This window comes from Belonocnema kinseyi, chromosome 4 (genome assembly GCF_010883055.1).
Source record: "Belonocnema kinseyi isolate 2016_QV_RU_SX_M_011 chromosome 4, B_treatae_v1, whole genome shotgun sequence".
Lineage (NCBI taxonomy): Eukaryota > Metazoa > Arthropoda > Insecta > Hymenoptera > Cynipidae > Belonocnema > Belonocnema kinseyi.
Window position 1 is genome coordinate 149,137,118 of NC_046660.1, and position 21,572 is coordinate 149,158,689.

A 21,572-nucleotide genomic window follows, 5' to 3' on the forward strand; every position below is an offset into this window, starting at 1 on the left:
ATATAATTAAAAATTTGTCATAAGGACAACCGCAGGAGTTCGCCGGGAGCGGGTGCTAATCTGAAAAATTGCACCTGCTTCCAGCAAAATCGCGGTAAAATTTCAGCCATAACCACGTCTCACAACCGTGAGATAGGTGGTTACAGTCTGTGAAGGAATCAATACGACGATCCAGCAAAAGTCTCGTACACCCTAAAAACACGGAGCGACCCAAGGACAACCGCCTTCTGCATTTTTCCCGCAAGTGTTCTAGCATATTGTTGACACGCAGGGATGCTTTTTAGGCTATAAGCAAGTGAAAGCTTGGCACCTCCAAGAGCGCCGATGATAAGGACGATCAGTTTTACATAATATTCCGGGTACAATCGTTGCAACTCCCTTATAAGGTCTCTATACCTCTCTTTCTTTTCATTCTCATTGGCTATGATGTTTTTGTCGGCTGGTGCCGAAAATTCGATAATGAACATGGTTCGCTTCTCGAAGTCAAGAAGAACCATGTCAGGCCTCGAGTGAGCAATACAAACAATTGTCGAGAATATAAAGTTCCAGTATATGCGGCACTTCCCATTCTCGACAATTGACTCAATTTTCCTAGGAGCATTTAGAGGAGCGATATTAAGGTGAATGCCGTCTGAGTGACAGAGGTGGTAATAAAGCACTCTCAGTGCCGCATTGTGCCTTTAAATGTAGGTCGTTCCCGCGTGTGTTGGACAACTAGATAGTATGTGAGCTAAATGCTCGGGATGTGCATGGCACGCCCTGCAGCTATCATCGGCAATGGCTTGGCTCAAAATGTGGCGACGGTATGTTAAGGTGGAAATGACACCGTCTTGGCATGCAAAAATGAAACCCTCTGTACCAGACTTCAATCCGGGCGATTTAAGGAAAGCAAACGTTAGCTCACAAGACATTGACTGATCCTTCACATTTCTGTAGAAGATACCGTGCATCTACCTTATCGAGCAGCTGTTCACGAAAGTTTTTCTCTTGTACTTTCTTAATCCGGGCTTTCAGGAGTGAGTACTCGAGATAGATTAGATTTGATGTATTTTGTTCACCCCTAATACTGAAGTCAAGTCCGAGTGTTTCAGCAGCCACCTCCGCTGCTTTGTACAGAAATGCTGCTTTGCCCACTTCTTCGTGATTTCTGACCATTTTAAGAAGAGGGTTTCTTCCATTTGCAACTCTATGTGCTGTACCCAGAATAATACTGTTGTGAAGACATTCAAGACTCAATATTCCGCGACCCTCTTGACAACGTGAGATGTACAGTCGCGGAACGGAAGACTTAAGATGCATGCTTTTGTTCATGTGCATAACCTTTCTTGTCCCGATATCAAGAGATCTGTTCTGAAGACCAAATCTGTCGGCTGAGACGTTTGTATCTGCTTCGGAGAGTATCCTTTATAGATGTCACATCCTGAATGCGGCTCTGTAGCACGCCCACGTATCTAGAAGTCTCTTGAGCGCAAAGGTGTCGTATGGCGCTTCTATCAACGAGCTCAGGATCTTCAGGGATGCCATTAAGTTTTCCTCGCTTTAAATAAACCTTGGCGCATTTGTCTAACCCAAATTCCATTCCAATTTCCTTAGTATATCGTTCGACAATCCCCAGAGCTAGATGCAGTTGCTCTCTGTTTTTAGCATAGATCTTAAGATCGTCCATGTAAAATACATGAGTGACCTTGTACTTTCGATCTTCAGGTTTGCCGCACAAGTACCCGTCGGAATGGCGCAGTGCTAGAGATAGTGGTAGTAATGTAAGGCAAAAGAGGAGTGGGCTAATTGTGTCGCCCTGAAAGACACCTCTCTGAAACGTGACCTTGTTAGTGGTCACACGATTTTTGCCAGATGAGATAGTAAATCTGGTTTTCCAAAGCGGCATCAATCTCTCTATGCACCCAACTATTTGCGGATGAACCTGTAAGATTTCCAGAAGACAGATGATAAGTCTATGGGATGTAGAATCGAAAGCTTTCCGATAATCAATCCAGGCCATCGATAGGTCACGCTGGTAGAATGCTGCATCTTTGCAGACAAATCTATTGATGAGCAGGTTCTCCAGACATCCGGCTAGACCTTTCTTTGAGCCTCGCTGTTCATACATTTCTTGCCACACAGGTTCAATTGCCCGAACAATCCTATCATTTAGGATAGCTGTGAATATCTTATAAAGCGTGTTCAGACAAGTTATTGGCCTGTAGTTCTTCGGGTCACCTAAGTTGCCTATTTTCGACAGGAGTATTGTGCGCCCTTTCACCAACCACTCTGGAATCGACTCTTCCGACTTCAAATATGAGATGAAAATACGGGCCAAATGCTGATGGGTTAAAGAAAACTTCTTCCACCAGAAGGTTCTGATACAATCTGGAACAGTCGAGATGAGTCAGAGAGAAACTGTTGATTTTCTCTGACCCACCTCTCCCTCCGCTCTAGACTTCTATTAGCGTCAGATAGTATCCGTATGCTCTCAACAATATGCTGTCTGGTGGTCGGTAGCTTTGACTTGTTAAGTGTGTGATAACGGGTCCGGCGTTCCCGCGCGAACTTTCGAACCTTGGCGGTAAAATTCGTGCCAGATGTGATGTAGTCAATTACACACTGAATGCGGGACGCGTACTGTCTTGCCCAGCCTATCTTTATGGCAAGTTGCTGCATTCGTCTTTTGGTCTTATGATCAGCCGTTGGTTTTGTTTTACGGTTCGCATCGGCCGAAGCTCTCGCTGCATTATGCATACAATAATGGATAGCCCAGAGGTCGGATTCTCTGAAAAAATATCCACGAAGCTCGTCATTCATTTCAGCTAGATCTTTAGGCTTGAGAGAAACCTTGGTGTTGATGTTTCTCCAGGTCGTAAAGCATCGCTCTTCATCTATTGGATGCCTGCCTCTCTTTCTTTGTTGCCGGCTTCTTCTACCTGTGGTAGAGTAGGCGTTCCACTTACATAGCCCCTTTTACGGAGTAGTTCAGCATGGTTTCGCAGACGTTGCTGCGAAAAGTGCGATAGCTCCGGGTGTTTCTCGCACCACAGAGCATGCAGCCGTGCCATGTAACCCCGTTCAGGGGCCACACTCGCATCGTTGCACTCTATCAAGTCGTGATTCAGTCGCTCCGTCCATCCAAAGGTTGCGGCATTCCGCCGATCCATCACATTGAATCCATTTTCATTGGCCCCCCAGGTCTAGATTTTTCGACATTTTTGGCCGACCTATTGTCGGGAGCCCTGCGCGTTCTGTTGTTTTGAACCGCACTTACTGAAACTATGTTTGGTGTTGTCATTGCTGTTTCCACGAAAAGCTAGGGAAAGGGGTTCGTCCATCCTTGTAGAACCCCGCATGCAAGGATAAGGCGGCGTACTCTGAGAGGTCGCCCGATATGTCAAGATTGTGTCATATCTACATTCCTACATGATATACATGATATATCCTATCCTACATGATAGCTGCAGAGCGTGCCATGCACACTCCGAGTATTTAGCACACATAATATCTTGTTGTCCAACTCATGCGGGAACAACCTACATCCAAAGGCACAATGCGGCATTAAGAGTGCTCTATTACCATATCTGTCAGTCTTACGGCATTAACCTTAATATCACTTCTCTAAACTCTCCTGGAGGAATCGAGCCAACTGTCGAGAATCGATACTGCCGCATATACTAGATCTTTATTTTCTCGACAATTGTTATTGTTGCACGCTCGAGGCCTGTCATGGTTCTTCTTGACTTCGAGAAGCGAACCATGTTCGCTATCGAATTTTTGGCACCAACTGACAAAAACGTCATAGTCAAGGAGAACGAAAAGAAAGAGATGTATAGAGACCTTATAAGGGAGTTGCAACGATTGTACCCGGAATATTCTGTTAAACTAATCGTCCTTATCATCGGCGCTCTTGGCGGTGCCAAGCTTTCAGTCGTTAATACCCTGAGAAGCATCTCTGAGTGTCAACAATATGCTAAAACGCTTGCGGGAAAAATTCACAAGGCGGTAGTTCTTGGATCGCTCCGTGTTCTCAGGGTGCACGAAACTTTTGCTGGATCTTTGCATTGATTTCGTTACAGACTATAACCACCTATCTCACGGTCGTGGGATGTGGTTGTGGCTCAAATTTTACCGCGATTTCGCTGGGAGCGGGTGCAATTTTTCAGATTAACACCCGCTCCCGGTGAAATCCTGTGGTTGTCCTTATGGCAAATTTTTATTGTATATATCTATGAGCTACGTATAAAATAATAATACCATATTTTATATATTATTCTTGTTTAAATGTTTAAGGCATGTTTCTGTACACAAAATTACCATTAATCTTTCTAGTTCGTGGGTATGAACGTTTTGTTGCAGTAAGTCTGATCGACAAAATGTGAAACTTTTAGCCAAGTTTTTTAAAGAGTTTTCGAGGGAAAAACATTTAACTAAAATGAGCATTTTTTATATTAAAATACATGTAAAAATTGAACATTTCAGAAGTGTTTGTCGAAAAACTGTATATTTGCCATTCTTTTCTCTTTAGAATTTTTGCGCTGCTGTTTCGATAATACAAAAAAATTTGTTTATAATTTTTTACAAAAAGCCATTTACTGTACATTTCGTGCGCGGTCCTTTCATTAAAGATGACAAATATATCATCCGTAACACCACAATTTCACAAAAGTCATATCTGCACAAAATTATGGTTTACAAATACAACCAGCCAAAAATTGAAAAAAAAACTCTAGCGTGGAAAATCATTAGAGAAAATTGAGAATCAACTAATAGAATTCGAACAAGAACAATATCATAATAAAAAGAAGGGGCAAATTCTGATTAAAGTATTAGAATACGCCATTACGGAAAAGTACATCACTATGGCAGTGAAAGAAACGACAAGGGTCATGTATGTCGTCACTGTTCAGTATAGCCGTCCGCATTATGTGAAGCCTAATCCCAGAATACTGCCTCTCACAAGAGGCTTAGTAACTTTCTCTGGCTCCCTTGAATTAATACTTCTAATTTGCACAAGAAAAAGTCAAAATAAAGTCTCGAGCCAAAACACCCGCTTCACTAAGCTATCCAGTTGGAAAACTACAGTACACCGATCAAACAAGAAACTAGTACCTAGATTTTGGATCACGTTTTCTTCAGCCTCAGCAACAAAAACGATAAATCGAAGCCACAAATAGAATGATTAATATTGGACGAAGGGTTTTTCACAAAATGCGCTCATTTTTACCTGAAACGGCAATTTTTTGCATTTTTTAAAAACATATTATGGTTCTTTTATATTTGTTTTAAATAATATTTTCCCGGTAACAGAATGTCAAATAAGAAGAGATTATTTTTTTGGTCTTACTACATTTGTGACGCGATTCGAGAAAAGGGGCCTATTAGGCAAAAGTAAAATTTTACAGAGCTAGTAATTTGAGAAATCTCGAGCTTGATGCAGAGAAACGAGCTTAAGTTCTTATGTCTATTGCCCTGCGCTACAGAATTTTTCATTAATAACCTATAAATTAAAATTAAAAATTATATTTTCAAATTTCTTGCGAATTTGAACGCACCTACAGCGCGTGATTGTCGAATATCGTGCTTCGCGCTCGGTTACTTATTCTTTGCACTCACAATGCTTGAATGAAACTTTATCAAAAATCTCATCGTGGCACTCGCGCTACGCGCTCGATTTTTGACTGACATTTCCAAATGTATATTTATTTTCTGAATCACCTTACAATAAAAAGCTACAATCCTCTCTTTAGAGATTCTTCTATACCTCGCTTTGTTATGTTAAACATTTTACGTATGTTGTGTCTTTTGGCGTAATGTAGAAATTTTTTATTTTTATATATCAATTTCAAAAAATAAATCAAAAACGAGTTCTTCCAAAAAGTGGCTTAAACAAATGATGTAGCAATTTTAAACGCTGAAATTCCTCCAAAGATTTGTTACCATATTTCGCGTCGTTTTTCTCAAGATTTGAATTCTCGATTTTTAAAAAAATATTTTCGAAAAATTTATCTAAAATAACAAGTCTTATCCAAAATGGTTTAAATAAATTTTTTAGGAACTTTTAAAAGCTGCGGCTACTCTTTGAATTTTTTTCAGCATTTTCATATCGTTTAGCTTAGAATTTGAAGTTTTGATTGCCTTATAGTATTTTTGAAAAATAAAACCAAAATCTCAAGTCTTATTTAATATTTTTTCAAAAATTTCAAGTAGATTTTTTTAGAGTTATAATGTTTACGGACGGACTGAAGGTGTCCCAAAACGCGGAGATCCGTTAAAAAACGACGGCGTTAAATTTGATAATATTCCAATACTTTCTCTATCATAAATGATGAGAACGTAATAAATTATACACAATATATATCTCTTTTTATTTGGTAAAAAACGGTCGTCTTTTTTTCGTGCCTTTTGTTATTTTTCCACATATGTTTCATTGTTATTTTTTATATAATTTTTTACTATAATTTTTTTCTTAGCCTATGTCGTTTTTCAAAAATTTTATTTAAAAGATTTTGACTGTTTTTTTCACAATTAAAATAAAAAATACGCATCCTATCAAAAACCAACTGCAGACAAATGTGTAGCTCTTTCTCAGTTAAACAAATTTAGTAGTTTGTGTCGCTTGCCAAAAATTTTGGTAGTTTTTTTACGAATAAAAAAACTACGCACCCTATCAAAAAGTACTTTCTAAAGTACTCTCAGTGAAATAATCACTTTTAAGAATTGGCAGCATTGCCCCATGTCACTTTAGCAATGATAATAAAATAATATTTTAGTACATTCAATCAAAGAATCATAGTAAAAACTTAAACCCCATAAATATGATCAAATATTAAAAAAGGTGAAAAGTTCCGATGCTTTTAAATGACAAACGACTTCACATATCACTTTAATTTCAAGATGGGACTGTCATGTACAAACCCGTTAAGTAGTTCCTATACGAGTTAAAGTATATTTATCCCACAGATAATTCAGCAGACTGACAGCCCGAAAATTAAAATATGTATTTCTTTAAGGAATTCTTCTTGCTATACAAGTAAAAGAGTAACAGAAACGCTTAACTAATCAATTTAGAGGTTAGGCTTCACATGATTTAAGTAAATCCGAAATCACTGATTAATCAGGGAAATTATTAACTAATAATTCAATCAGTGAATTTAATAAGTCCGAAATCACTCATTAATCAGTGCAATATCTAACTACTAGTTCAATTAGTGGATTTTTTACTGATTTATATTTAGAAAGTAAGTAATAACAAATTTGTAGGTTATTTTTAGTAGCACCATTTTTATTTATTCATCGGTATCCGTATCTTGCATAGTTGCGCACCAAATGGAATTTTTTATCATTGTTTGATCAAAATTTGAATTTTCCATGTTTTAAGAAAATTCTAAAACTTTTAACGATACTCTTGCAAGGCTTTCAAAAAACAACGGCTTTTTTCTCTGGTCTTCTTTTCATATCGGGCGTTGGTTGGCTTGAAATTTTCATTTTCGATTGGTTTTAAAAATTTTTTAAATGCTATAACTCAGATATTTATTTTGAAATAAAAAAGTCATAGAAATAAATTGTTCGGATTTTTGAGTCCTACAAATGGCCGAACATACCATTTCTGAATCTTCAAAGAATTTGTAAAAACAATATTGTGAAAGCTCTGACTTTTAGAATTTTTATCCAAAGTAGCTGATAAACAAACTCGTTCTTTATTTTATAACGTAAAAAAGTGTGCCAAAATTCAAATTGATCCGTTCATGTTTTCGAGAATTATCGTGTCCACGGACCGATTAATGGACAGTCAGACGCATTAGCGAAAATTTTATTTTTAGATTAAAGGGGTCTCAAAACTAGTAGATCCGTTGAAAAACTTTGGTTTCGAACTTCGGACAATTCTAATACTTTCTTAATCGTGAATCATGAGAATGTAAAAACGCTTTGAAAACTTTGCAATATTAAAATAATAGGTAGGCCTAAAGCTAGAGACGTCTGACATACACGGTTTCACACTAAATTTTTGTTCAATGTTTTTTTCCTTTACTTTTTGTGCATAGAAATGTAGGATAAGGTTAAAAAACACATCCTTTTCGGTTTTTCCAATTTTGTCTTAAGAAATGAGAACAAGATCAAATCTCTTGCTAAAAATGTTTATTTTTTATTGAAAAAAATATATTTCACTTTTTTGTCAATATTAATGTCGACGCACACCATTCACGAGGTGTAAAGAAAAAGTGCACATATACCGTCCACGCTCAGATAGAATCAATAAAATGTGACATTTTTAAATACCATCTTTTCAAAGCGATTTTATAGAGAAGAGAAAAGGAAAAATTAAAAATGCTATGTATCGAAGTGGGTCATATCTGACCAAACGTTGCGCTGAAATCCTGTAAATGCCCTTATACGATCCACTTTCAAATATAATTCATCAAATATGACATTTTTAAATGTCATATTTTTAAAGCTATTGTCTAGAGGAAAAAAGATAGAATAAAATAAAAAAACGTTTATCCGGACGTGGGTCAAATCCAACCAAATGTTGCCCTGAAATCATGTCAATGCACATATACCTTTCACTTTCAAATAGAATGAATAAAATGTGACATTTTTAAATATCATATTTTCAAAGCTAGTATCTAGAGAAAAAAAAGAAAAAACAAAATTAAAAATCCTATGCCCGGAAGTGGGTCAAATCTGACCAAACGTACCCCTGACATGCAATGAGACGATTTCATGCAAAAAAATATTTTTTTCAATATTTATTTTTCCCTCTTTTTTATAGACATGTAGGATAATGTTGAAAAAACATATTCGCAGTTTCAGTTTTTCCAATTGTTCATTAAAAAATTAGAGCAACATTAAATTTTTTCCTACAAATGTTAATTTTCTATTTTAAAAAATATATTTTGCTGCTTTTTTAAATATTAATTTCGACACACCATTTACGAGGTGTAAAGAAAAATTTGAAATTAATGTTCAATTATCAAAAAAGTGTCTAATTTGATCAAACGTGCCCTCAACTTGTGTCAATGGCACATATACGGTGCATTTTAAAATATAATCTATCGAGTGTGATTCTTCTTGGAAATGACACACTGCAACCTAAATTACGAAATTAAATTTTTGAAAATTAAACTAATATAAATAAAATTTATATCATTACATATTTTATAAAAGAATAGGATAAATTTGTTTTCAATAGTGTTTGAATGTGTAAGATTTTGTTACCTACTTTCTGGGTGTGTATATAGGATGAGGGCTGACGGACTTGTGCTGCTCAAGTCAATCAGTCTTGATTAGTCAGTCATCAGTAATCAACATTAGAATTGTCAACGAAAATCCAGCAGGAAAACAAGTGACAGAATCATTCTATATTCATAAATATTCCAAGAGAAACAAACAGGAAGTTAGATTCCTTAAATAAACACTTTTACGTTATTACGCCTATATATGACAATCATGAAAATATTCAGAATCTTCATATGTGGTACCACTACATCTAAAAATTCCTTCTTCTTGATATCTAAGTAAGATGAATACATTTTCGACAATTGCGCCATTCACCAAATATGGACATCTTATAAATTCACCACTACACCTATTTGTTTAGTATATTCATTATTCCTTTAGTACTCAGAAAGAGGTAAACTCCATTAATACCACTGCGCAATTCAGTATATATGGGCATATGTAACAATCTTCGATTCTAATTCGATATATAGTTTTCTCGCTATTTCACATTAAAAATTCATAACTGATGCGGAGTCGTATATTTTCGATATATTCGTAATGAGAAAACTGTACTGCAGGCTTAACGACCTTTCAACTCGTATCAATCCCGATGATTTAGATTTCCAGAAGCCATCAGAAGGCAAACGCTTAATTTAGCGAGTCTCTCTTAACAACCTCACAAAATATACACGCCGAAATAATTTAGACTTGCATGGAACCACTTATTTCGGTTGCCTAAATCTGCCCAGTGTTCCTCAAGATACCCTTACCTTAAGCAACCCTCGAGACACTCTGATCATTCCTCAGACGACATGGCTTAGCTCTTCAAACTTACGAGGTGCTCATCATACTACCCTGAATTTTCGCGCAAATCTTCCCAGTCCGAACTCATTTAGTCGTCCGGGGGTGACAGTCACACATTCGGAGCGTCGCTGAGTCCGAACCGGTGCCATTCCGAGCTTAACCCCCCAACGCAACATTTTTACTAGAACAATCAGGATTCACGACACTACTGATTCCGAAAATGCGTTATGCTATGATAGGACTGGGGTTAACGCGCGATTGGAGAGAAGCTCCCCAAAATATCGGGCTAGACATAATAAGTCTGTAAATCTGGAAAGTGGTATTCCTGGGGGTCAATAGGATACTAGTATTAATAATGAGCTTCAAGATTCATTAGGCATACGTATTCTGAGAGGGTGCAACATTATCGCGAAATTCCAAGCTGGGATAGTCTAGTTTGCGCTACCGCCTTATCTCACCGCAATAAAAGCTCAAGAGACCTTGGAAAAATCGTCCTTAACTGGAAAGTAATATTTGACTGGAGCGGAAAAACTTGTTTCGAAGATTTTATATCGCGCATAGAAGACCGTACAAGGTTCACCAAAGTCTCAGACGAAGAGCTCTTGTTAGCCATGCCGGTCTTATTGAAAGGAATTGCGTTTAAATGGTTCAAAAAACTACGAGTTAAAGTTCTTGAATTTTGCTTAATTAAAAAAAGCATTCAGACACCGTTTGGCCGTTTGACGATTACCTAACTAACCTAGAAGGTCTAACCAACCTCTTAGAAAATAAAATGCCAGTGGTAGAGCAGTGGTCTCGGCTCATAGAGGACTTAGGCCAGAATTTCATAGAGTAATTCTTTGCTTCCATTACCGAACCTGAGAATTCATTCCTGCAAGAGTTTGTGTACGGCGATAAAATGGCTTAAAAATCCTCAAAGAACAGGTCATCGGATGTCGTCGACCAAGATTCGGTTTCGTCTGTTAAAACGACAAAAAGTATGCCCGAGTCTAAAAATAAGCCTCCCGACGGTAGAAACGGGAGGAAGGGCGGAAGCGGCCGTAACCGTACGGGCAGTATAAGCCAGAATGGTAACGATTAGTCGAGTGGGAAGCAGCCAAGCTTTTGCTGCTTCCACCCCACAAACAGATTCTTGAAATAACAACTCTTGCGCTTCGGGTGAGGTCTCTTGTTTTAGGTGTAGACGGGTGGGCCACTACCAAAAAGGCTGCGGTCAGCCTCATGAATTGATTTTCTTTGCGTGCAGAAAGAAAGGCTTTGCTATTAAAACATGCCCGGATAGTTCAGGATACGTAGAGGGGAAGCAATAGGACCGCTCCCTGCTGCCTCTCAAAATAAAGAGACCGTCAAAACTGAACTGGACATCTCTGGACTTTAGTAACTTCTTTTTTTGCTTTGAATGATTTGGATTATTATATGGGTATTAGTGTTCCACCCGACGACTTGATTCTAAAGACTACGTCTCTTGATGAGGCTCCTACGCCATTTCTTGTTGAAGTCTTTGTTATCCTGGCTTTAAAGATAGATCCTTATCACTTCCGGGTCGCGTTTTTAGAGGGCTTCAAACGGAATGAGAAAAATGATATTTTCACACTTATTCGTGGCGACTTAGTTCCGAAAATTATAAACGCCCTGGGCAAATATTGAGTTCTCGTAAATCTTCCATGATTTTAGTAAACGGTTCCAGAGATCAGAAGTTAGGTGTGGTTTAGTTACCCTTGACTACCGACGAGATTACTAACGTATGCGAAGACAGGGTAGCCATCAATTTAGATACGGAGTTTTTGTTAGGGCTTGACGCAAAATCTAATTTTGATGTTATTTGGTGCGCGATCTAAGGAGATTTGGATGCCAGGCACGGATGGCGAAGTTCATTCACGCAAAACTTGGCTAACCACAGAGCAAAACTGTGGTTGTATTTTAGATTTATCGAGTGAACAGGATCGGGAACTGCAAGAACTGATTAAATGGAATATAGCACCTAAAAGAAGTAATCAGCTTAACGCCACCCACTTGGTAAAGCATTATATAGATATTCAGGGCCACCCACCTATAAGGGAAATGTATCGAGTTGTTTTCCGTAAAGTGCAGGAGGCCACGTACGCGGAAGTAGATAGGATGCATACCGAGGTGGTGATCAAAGAGTCCTCTAGCGAACAGTCGCTTCTACAGTAATGACCAAGAAAGGTGATGGAGGTTACCGGCTTTGTTTAAATTTCAGGAAGCTTAAGGCCATCTCAAGAATGGATGCTTATCCCCTCCCGTACATGTCGGACATACTGAGGTAGCTTCGTGCCGCTAGTTTCATCTGGAAGATCGATCTCAGTTCTGCCTTTAACCAGCTTCTTGTGAACGTGTCTTGTCAGGAGGATACGGCATTTGCGGTTCGTTGCAGGGGACTTTTCCAGTTCGCTTGTATACCTTTCGGTCTCACAGGGCTCCAGGCAGCTTTCAGAGGTTGATTGATATAATCATCATTCCCGAGAAGGGACCCAACGGATTTTCTTATATTGATGACATTCTTGTAGTCACGGAGACTTTTAAAAAGCATCTGCTTTGGTTGTACAAGGTTCTCGACAGGATGTCCGAGGTGGGCTTGACCATCAACCCATATAAAAGCGATTTTCGTGGCGCCGAAGTACAGTATTTAGGTTTCATAGTGAACAAGCAGGGATTAAGACTAGACCCTGATAAGATAGCTCCCGTCTTCACGTTTCCAGCTCCACGTACTTTCAAACAGCGACTTCGAGACTATTCATTGAAAGGAAGCCTTACATTACGTACCGGATACCTTGTCCAGGATGTTGAAGGAAGAAGATTTACCGGTTTCGTTAATCACAGAGCCAGAAGGCATAAAATTCGAAAAGTTGGCTGACCCCTGGTACAAGAAGCGACTACAATTTTTAGTAGAGCGAATTTGGGTATTTTCTAATTAGAAATTGGAGATCGCCAGATTATATTGGCAGAGACAAAACGAAATCACCGACGAATTAGTTCCGCACTTGGAAGCCTGGAAGTTGGTGGTTCCAAAGGAACTTAGAACTAAGGCGCTTAGTGTTTCCGATAGGGGCGTTGCAACTTAGGATTTGTGAACGTGCCTTCACGCGAGCACCCTGCAAGTTGATGGTCTTGGCGCGTTGCATAAAATCTGTCACTTTCGTTCTTGGTCTCCTTTTTGGCGACACGTGCCGCACCTCTGTTGCGAACTTTTTTTATTTGGACCGTTGAATTGGATTGGACGTTGAATTGGAAGTTGGAATTGAATAGTTAGAATAAACAAGTTGGAAGTTGTTGGATCGTAGAGTAATTGATCATCCGAAAAACAAAATGGGAAATGTAAATCCTTTAATAATACCGGTGAGCGACGCACTGTTAAGGCTTAACCCCGGATCCAATGCCTCGCTTGACCCCTTTACGGTTATTTTCTCTCTATAGTGTTCTTGTGATCAATTTCTGTTTTTTTAAATCTAAATTGCTAAACGTCCAACTACAGTCAGTGCGAACAATTTACGGACGAAATGCGTAGGGTTTTACAATAGATTCAATTATAGTGTTTACTTCGGTTTAGCAATATTTCATTTGCCGGCATCATATAGCGAATTCGCACCATACTAAGTGGTCTCAAAACTAAATGTTTGTCTGGTGAATTCACTTAAGCTTTGTGAAATTGAATCAATTTCAGAATAATTAAGTTGTTTTAAATAAATGCTGAATTAATAAATTTGTGTGTGTGTGTGTTAAAATAAAGTTGGTCGTTGTGATTTAAAGAAATAACCAAGGTTTCTCGTTTTCTTTCTCCCTGTAGCTTCTTTTTTTAGGTTTTAAGGTTCGCGGGCGATCTTAGCGTGTACTAGGCAGTCTGATAAGTACTTGAAAATTCTAAGAGATGGCATTAGTATTCCCTAATGTGAACCATTTTCGTCGAGCTTGATCCTTCAAATGACGCCTGTCAAAACATCAGCCATTTATGTTTACGCATGAGTTTCGAGTTTTGATCAAACACTACTATCTTCGCAAGAAAACGATATCCGAGACCAAGGCCAAGCTGGATAAGTATTACCCGGACTCTGCACTGTCGATTGGAACGATTCATAATTAGTTTACCGAGTTTCGTTGTGGCCGTACGAGCACAGTTGATGCTGAACGATCTGGGCGCCCAAAAGAAGACACTACACCAGAAAATGTCGAAAAAATCCATGATATGATGTTGAATGATCCCAAAGTGAAATTGAAAGAGGTAGCTAATGCTGTAGGCATATCATTGGAACGTGTGGGCAATATCGTGCATTCAGTTTTGGGCATGAAGAATCCCTGCGCGCGATAGGTGCCGCGTTTGCTCACAGTGGACCAAAAACGAATTCGCGTAAGCCGACCGAGTTTTTGCGCCGATTCATAACCATGGATGAAATTTGGATCCACTACTACACTCCTGAGTCAACGCAACAGGCAAAACAGTGGGTTCTACCAGGCTAAAGTGCTCCGAAGCGTCCAAAAATGCAACAATGTATCGGAAAGGTTATGGCCTCCGTATTCTGGGATGCACATAGCATAACATTCGTGGACTATCTTGAAAAAGGTAAAACCATAACTGGAGCATACTATTCATCATTATTGGATTGATTGAAAATCGAAATCGCCGAAAAACGACCGCATTTGAAGAAGAAAAAACCGCTTTATCATCACGACAATGCGCCTGTTCATTCATGCTTAGTTGCACAAGCAAAATTGCATGAAATCGGCTTCAAATTGGTTCCTCACCCACCGTATTCACCAGACCTTGCCCCCAGCGACTATTACTTGTTCCCTAACCTGAAGAAATGGCTCACCGGTAAGCGTTTTTACTCAAATGAGGAGCTTATAGCTGAAACTGAGGCGTATTTTGGAGACCTTCCGATCGAGTACTTTTCGGACGGTATCAAAAAGTTAGAAAACCGTTGGACTCGCTGTAACGTTGTCAAGGGTAGCAGCATTATGCTGGATGACCGTTGGCTTGATAAGGTTTAGCAGCTTGCAGCAGAGAAAAAAGACGCTAAGCAGGATGTCATATCTCAGTCACCTAAGGGCAACAATCTTCTCATCTTTTTCTGAAATACTCACTGCCTTTCCAATTCGTGTGATATCGCAAATTACGTACCAAGCTCGAACATCATCTGCCTGTGCGAGACATTGGTAATTTTATAGAATTTAGAATTCCCTGCTTGGATCCCTGAACACGCCACTATTGCAAGTAGTGCAAAAAGTTCTGCTAGAGTTCTCCACCCTAGTGGGGGTTTAGCAATTTTTATAAAAAATCTGTGCTTAATTTTGAAATTTTGTTAATTTGTCCTACATGTATTTTTGTTAAATGTTGACGTAAAGCATTTCCAATAATTGTGGCTATTGTATATTTTAAACCATCTTTGGATGCTAAGCTGTTCGAGCAGACTTTTGAGGAGGACCTTCTCGAGTTTATATTGGGTTAATAAGATTTTCCAATGTTTTAACATGTCATTTTAATGCTTGTATCGGCAACCTAAATGATCTCGAAGGGTTATTTCTCCTCGAAGATTCTGCAGCATTGTATAAGCGAAAATCATTAAACTCTGAGGTCAACACAAAGGGGTAGGTTATTGTTAAGATTCTTAAGAGTGGTGAGCCAATGATATTGAATAAGAGATTCTCTAAAGATTTTCCAGGCAATTATACTTTTCTTAGATTTCAGGGTATGAGTGTTAACGATCTTGTTGTGTATAAAATTGGCTCGACAGACCTGATTTCTAATTTTGAAGTAATTCAATTGCCTACGACATCCGACCTTCTTGTGGTTCGCGTAAATAAATCGTATTTCATACAGATGGACACAATTGTAAATAGAAACTCATTTTTATTGTACAATAGAATAATTTTGAATGAAAACCACAAGTGTGACTTAATGCATGAAATGTCTATTTCTGAGAACTCTGCGCACTCCAGTGGTGAATTAAATACCCTAAATAATAATTGAATTGCCACAATCTCGTATGTCGCCGATAAGTTGAATTTACTTGCAAAGACTAAATGGAATACTCTAGAGATGAAACCTTGGGATAATAAAGAATTTAAATTCACGCATCGTATGTTTAAACGTATTTAAATGTCTTTGAAAATTTCAGTCTTGCCGATACAGAGGGGGCAAAATATTTAGAAATCAAAAGATCTTTTCTGGATTTACGTAGTTCCAAGAAGAGGAGATACGAATGTGCACTTCTGAATTCTTTAGAGGCTTGTAAGAATTTTAATAATTTAAATTTAAAATCAGCTAGCGGCTGATAGATTTAGATTGTGGTCTCCTTCGATTAACAATATAAGCACCCCTTATTGGACTGTGATATCTCGATTGATGAAATTAAAGCCTACGTATTAAAATGTAAATGTAATAAAACGTCGGCCGAGGATGGGATTCCCAATTAATTGTTTAAAAACCTGCCGGAAAATTAGGTAAAGTACTTAGGGTCCCTCTTGAATGGGATCTGGGCCAAGGAAAGTGTCCCATCTGGCTCTTACAAAATAGATACATTTAGGTTGTATTAAAAAGTGTCATAAATCTGACGTTCACAATTACCGGGAAATTGTCCTTATAATATGTATTACTAAGATCTTCTTTCAGATTCTGTTGACAAGATGGACTAAGTGGGTCGACAAGGGGAACATTCTCTCAGAAAAGCAGGCTGGTTTTAGGCCTGGAAGAAGCTGTATTGGTCATATTTATACCCTTAATTCTTGAATTGAAGTTCATCTGCCTATTTCAAAGCGAAGAATCTTTGCTTTTTCTATAGATTTCAAAAGGGCTTTTAACTCAGTAAACCACTGTCACCTTTGGAGCAAACTTCTAACGATAGGCATACCCACTGAACTTATAATAATTATAAAAATCGCTATGATAATCCCTACGTGTCTATTTGCACTTACAGGGGTCTGAATTCGCCCGTAAAGGTAGCTTGTGGGGTGCGTTAAGACGATATCCTTATTCCTCTCCTTTTTGCTCTTTTTATATATAATCTAGAAAAGTACTTAGGAAATCACGGTATACATGGAATGTAAATAGATCTCTTATCTGACGTTATTCTACTTTCTGATAACGATGACATATTCATATTCCCTTACTCTCAGGCTAACCTACAAGCAAAAATTAACCTTATAGCCCAATACTGTATGAGCCATTTTTTAACGGTCGACGAAGCAAATTCAAAAGTAACGGTATACCACAAAGGATCAGCATGTGAATACAAATTCTTCTACGCACAGACTTAGCTGTAAGTGGTAAGCGAATTTGCCCATCTCGGTGTCAACAAATGAGAGTCGTGTCTTTTTTATAAAGTCTACATAAAAATAATGTTTGCTGCAAATATTGCTATAAGTGCTGTTTCAAGAATATAATTTGCATCTTAATCTAATACCTGGCAAACAAAGATTATCCTTTTTCGTTTCCTTACGATTAGTGTTCTTTTTTACGCAATAAAAGTCTGGGGATTAAGGTACAGTGAAACTGTCCTACAGCGCCGATTTTGTGGCTGACGATGGATGGGAACTAACTCATTATAGTCCATTGCACTTTTGTTTCTTTACGCCTGATTGCTCGCCCGAGTGACAACCACAGACCCCGCACAACCCACACAGTTCCGTTACACCTACTTGCGGCGCAGCGTCGATTCTTGAAAGTGCTATAGAAGAAGGGCTATGGAATGGTTACACTCTACTTTGATTTAGTCGATAAATTATAGTCCTCTTTTCTAAAGAAAATACTAGGCTTAAAAACATACACGCCGAAGTTTGTCTTCCGCTTTGAGGCAGCTAGATTACAGTTAGCTTATGATTTATTTAAATCTGCGCTAAGATGGATGTCGAAGTTGCTGGGTACGCCTGATGACAGGTATCCTGAAAAATTATTTCTTAAATTGAAGGCAATTTTCTTAAAACTTGATTGCAACCCAAAGTATACCTGGATTCTTCAGCTAAAAAATATGTTTTGCCTAAGTATTTTGTCCAAATGTGGCTTAACTTCGATTGTTCGTTGCTCGTTGAAAATATAGATGTTTTTTTTAATAACTATTTTGCTTATCTCAAGCGTTCCGGCTATGAAATATCCCTCCATTCAAGAAATCTCCAAGTCTTTCCTCATTTTAAACTCTATCCGTACTTGCAATCATATCTGCACCTTAGATTACCCTTTTATATAACTTCTATTACTGTTCAACTTAGACTTCTTAACTATATCAGGAGTTCTATACGTTTTGGAGAATATAAATTTACTCATGACCCTGTTAGACTTTTCCCCATATATAACCTGTATGTAACAGAGGATCTTTATCATTTGTTAGCTGTGTGTCGTGCCTATTCTGACTCAATAATATCAATCTTAGGTCACCCAGCAACCACGGCAGTCAATAGCCAGTATTGGCTGAGTCTTCTTAACTTTACTTGTTCACACGAGCTGCTTAAAGTTGCATTGTACGTCCGTCAGATTATAAAAATAAGAGGATTTATTCTAGGCACGTGCTTGTCTTGATACCCTTTAATAATCTCTCTCTCTCTTATACAATTTTTGTAAGTTACTTCTTCCTATTCTGCTGCCTAATATAGCTGCACATGATTGCTCTTTATTTATATTTGTATCTTATATTGCTACTCATTTGTATTGTCCTTAAGTTGAAAAAAAATGATTGAATAATAATTTTGAACTATTTATTTTGTATGTCAATACGAAAATAAAAATGGTATATGCGTATATGCGTATTTCACATCATACTCACGTTGATGTCAACTATCTGAACAGTTTCGATCTATCGCATTTTTCGTTTTCTTGCTGCGACTGATGCTAAGAACGTGCGATTGACGTCAAATGCGTCTAATACGTTCGACCGTCGATGCTTAAAACTTCAAAGTCAACCTCCCGTTGTCCCGTTCAGGAGCTGTCGATAGCAACGCGCCACTGAATATACAGAATACCATATCCTAAGCAAACCTATTATCGGTTTTGACCTCATAGCTGCCTTATCAACATAGAAGTATTGGTTGTAATCTGAAAACGAAGACGTAGAAGGATCACTCTTGTTTTTAAAGTTGCTGGCTTTGCAAAAAGTCTTCGATATATTCAGCACTTAAGCATAAGTATTGATAAATTTTTTTATGTGGTATTATCTTCTTTTAAAAGTAAAAGATCTATGAAATGGGCTTTCTCTTAAGTTTAATGACGTTTCCAATATAGTCTCTTTTCATCGTCTAACAAAAGTCGTTCTCCTGGTACCTATTGTAATCTTCAAAATTAATTGGGAAATAATCGAAGTTTATTTACGATACAAGTTACTATCTTTTGTAGTGCCTACTCTTATGCGGAGAGCTATTAAATTATGTCAAATTGCTAATTACTTAACTTATTTAATTACTGAAAATGACATGAGTGACGTAAGGAGCATCGACAAGGTCTCAAGCACTTTCAAGTTTAGGCCATTTTGAACCGTGAGTACCCCTTGGGTTAGGCCCGTGCTTAACTTTCTGAGTTCACAGCTCACAATATTTCTATATTGCATGATCGGTATTTAATACAACAATATAACTCGATCATTACTATCGATAATACGTGACAGATTAATTAATTTTCGCAACGGTGAAAAATGCTAACGTTTTTCTGGCGCCCGGTAAAATTTAAGAAAGTGGATAAGGCCCTTATGCACGCTAACGCTTCAAATGTCAAGTTTAGTGTACATTCTTGAATTTAAAACATACCTTACAACATAAAACCGATAATATTGGTCTGCCTCAGATCCATCATCAAAAGCTTATTTTTATTTAGACCTCAGTCTTGAAATCAGCGACTTGAAAATCCCTTGAGTAAAATTTTTAATCAATTTCGACCTTAGATTAAAAATCGTCTGCATCTAAATGCTCCTAATAACGACATATAATAAAATCAGTTACATTTTTACAAAGCGTTTCCACCATATGCGATCCTCCATCTTAAATTACGAAATTTTGGCTACAATTTCGAAATAGGCTACCCGGAAAACCCCGTAAAGTAATTGTTAGTGATATCGAATTCGTTTATCAATATATGTCTGCCGCAATGGATCCGCAATTTTGACTTTGGACTGTAAATTTTAATTGGGCGACCCAAAAAAAACCTTGAAAACAACAAAGGGTCCATTTTATTTAGGTGTATTGCATTAATGTCATTAAACTTTTAATACAAAATTCAATTCTGAACTACTTGAAAGCACTGATTCAAGTCGGCATAACGAAATCTATTAAAAAATGTGCGCTGCATATTCAGTATAATATATGTGCAGTAATAATATTCAATAATGCATATTATTGTCAGAACATGTGATATTCAACCTAGATTTTTGATTTCAAAATTAAAAAAATATATATTCTGTAGTTCTTCGTCTATTAATCTGAAAAAGATTTATCTTCTTATGTCACTTGAAACAATATTTTTCGATTTAGTCACGGCTTTTATCACTTAAGTCCACTGTGCGGTCATTCACTGGCGCCGTAAGGAAGTTGATTTCGTATTATGGTAATATATATTCTAGATACATTACGTTTACATTCTGTCCAACTCCTGAAGGTATTTTTTAGACGTGTGAGCAGCTTTTTCTATTATTAAGAAAAATGTAACTAAAACCATCTCAACAGGTCACAGCCAGGGCCGCACGGTCAGTGATACCATTCATAAGAAACATCACACAAATTCAACGATTTTTCATCTTACCTGTTGATCCACTCCAACGGCGTCTAAACCTGTGTACATAATGTTAACCCAACCATCCCGTGATGATAAAACGAATAACGACATGAGAGCTTTGCCAAGGTCATCGAAATTGTATTTTCTGTTCATCCATACATTTCTCTTGTCAGCTAAACATTCAGTTTTATTTCGAACATTGTTTACTTCTGGACCTTCACAGTAATAAAATGCACCCTTAAAAAGTTGTACCCCCAGAATTCCGAATATAACGAAAAATGTACAACAAATTAGGACAATGTTTCCGATTGGTCTCAGGGATGAAAGCAATGTTTGAACAACTAATTTTAATCCTGGTGCTCTGTTTATAACCCGCAATGGTCTTAAAGACCGCAGCAAACGGAATACCTGAAACAGTTATCCAATGATTTATAGGATGCAGAAATGAGAGCTCGTTAATTTTATTTATTCAATATCGTTATACATCTAATGACATTCTACTAATAATCAAAATCCTACCCGCAAAATTCCGAATATCTTTGGACTGCTAGAAGACAGAAGCGACATTAGGAGGTCAATTATTGAAATGATGACTAGTGATCCATCCATTATGTTCCAACCTGAGGTAAAGTAAGCCCCAGCACCATAAAGCATACCTGATGTTACTACCTGCGAAATATGTCCATATTGTAAATTATCATCTTTTTATGAAACACAGTGTGCAAAAAATAGGTGGACGGTTAGTTGGTTGCTTGTTTGTTGGGTGGATGGATGGGTGGATGGATGGATGGATGGATGGATGGATGGATGGATGGATGGATGGATGGATGGATGGATGGATGGATGGATGGATGGATGGATG

The 21,572-nt window shown here is 37.8% G+C and overlaps 1 protein-coding gene across 5 annotated transcripts in view; it reads right to left on the reverse strand.

Moving 5' to 3' along the window:
• Positions 1–21,572, reverse strand: part of LOC117171991 (voltage-dependent T-type calcium channel subunit alpha-1G-like) — a 206,904-nt gene that overhangs the window by 150,895 nt on the left and 34,437 nt on the right. For 4 of the 5 annotated variants that reach the window (XM_033359704.1, XM_033359707.1, XM_033359705.1 and 1 more), the window contains exons 2-3: positions 21,230–21,379; positions 20,738–21,118 (exon numbers count right to left, since the gene is read on the reverse strand). The exons of the other annotated variant lie outside the window; for it this stretch is intronic. In XM_033359704.1, the coding sequence (XP_033215595.1) occupies positions 20,738–21,118; positions 21,230–21,379 (531 nt within the window). The remainder of the gene's footprint in view (positions 1–20,737; positions 21,119–21,229; positions 21,380–21,572) is intronic. 5 annotated transcript variants of the gene reach the window in all.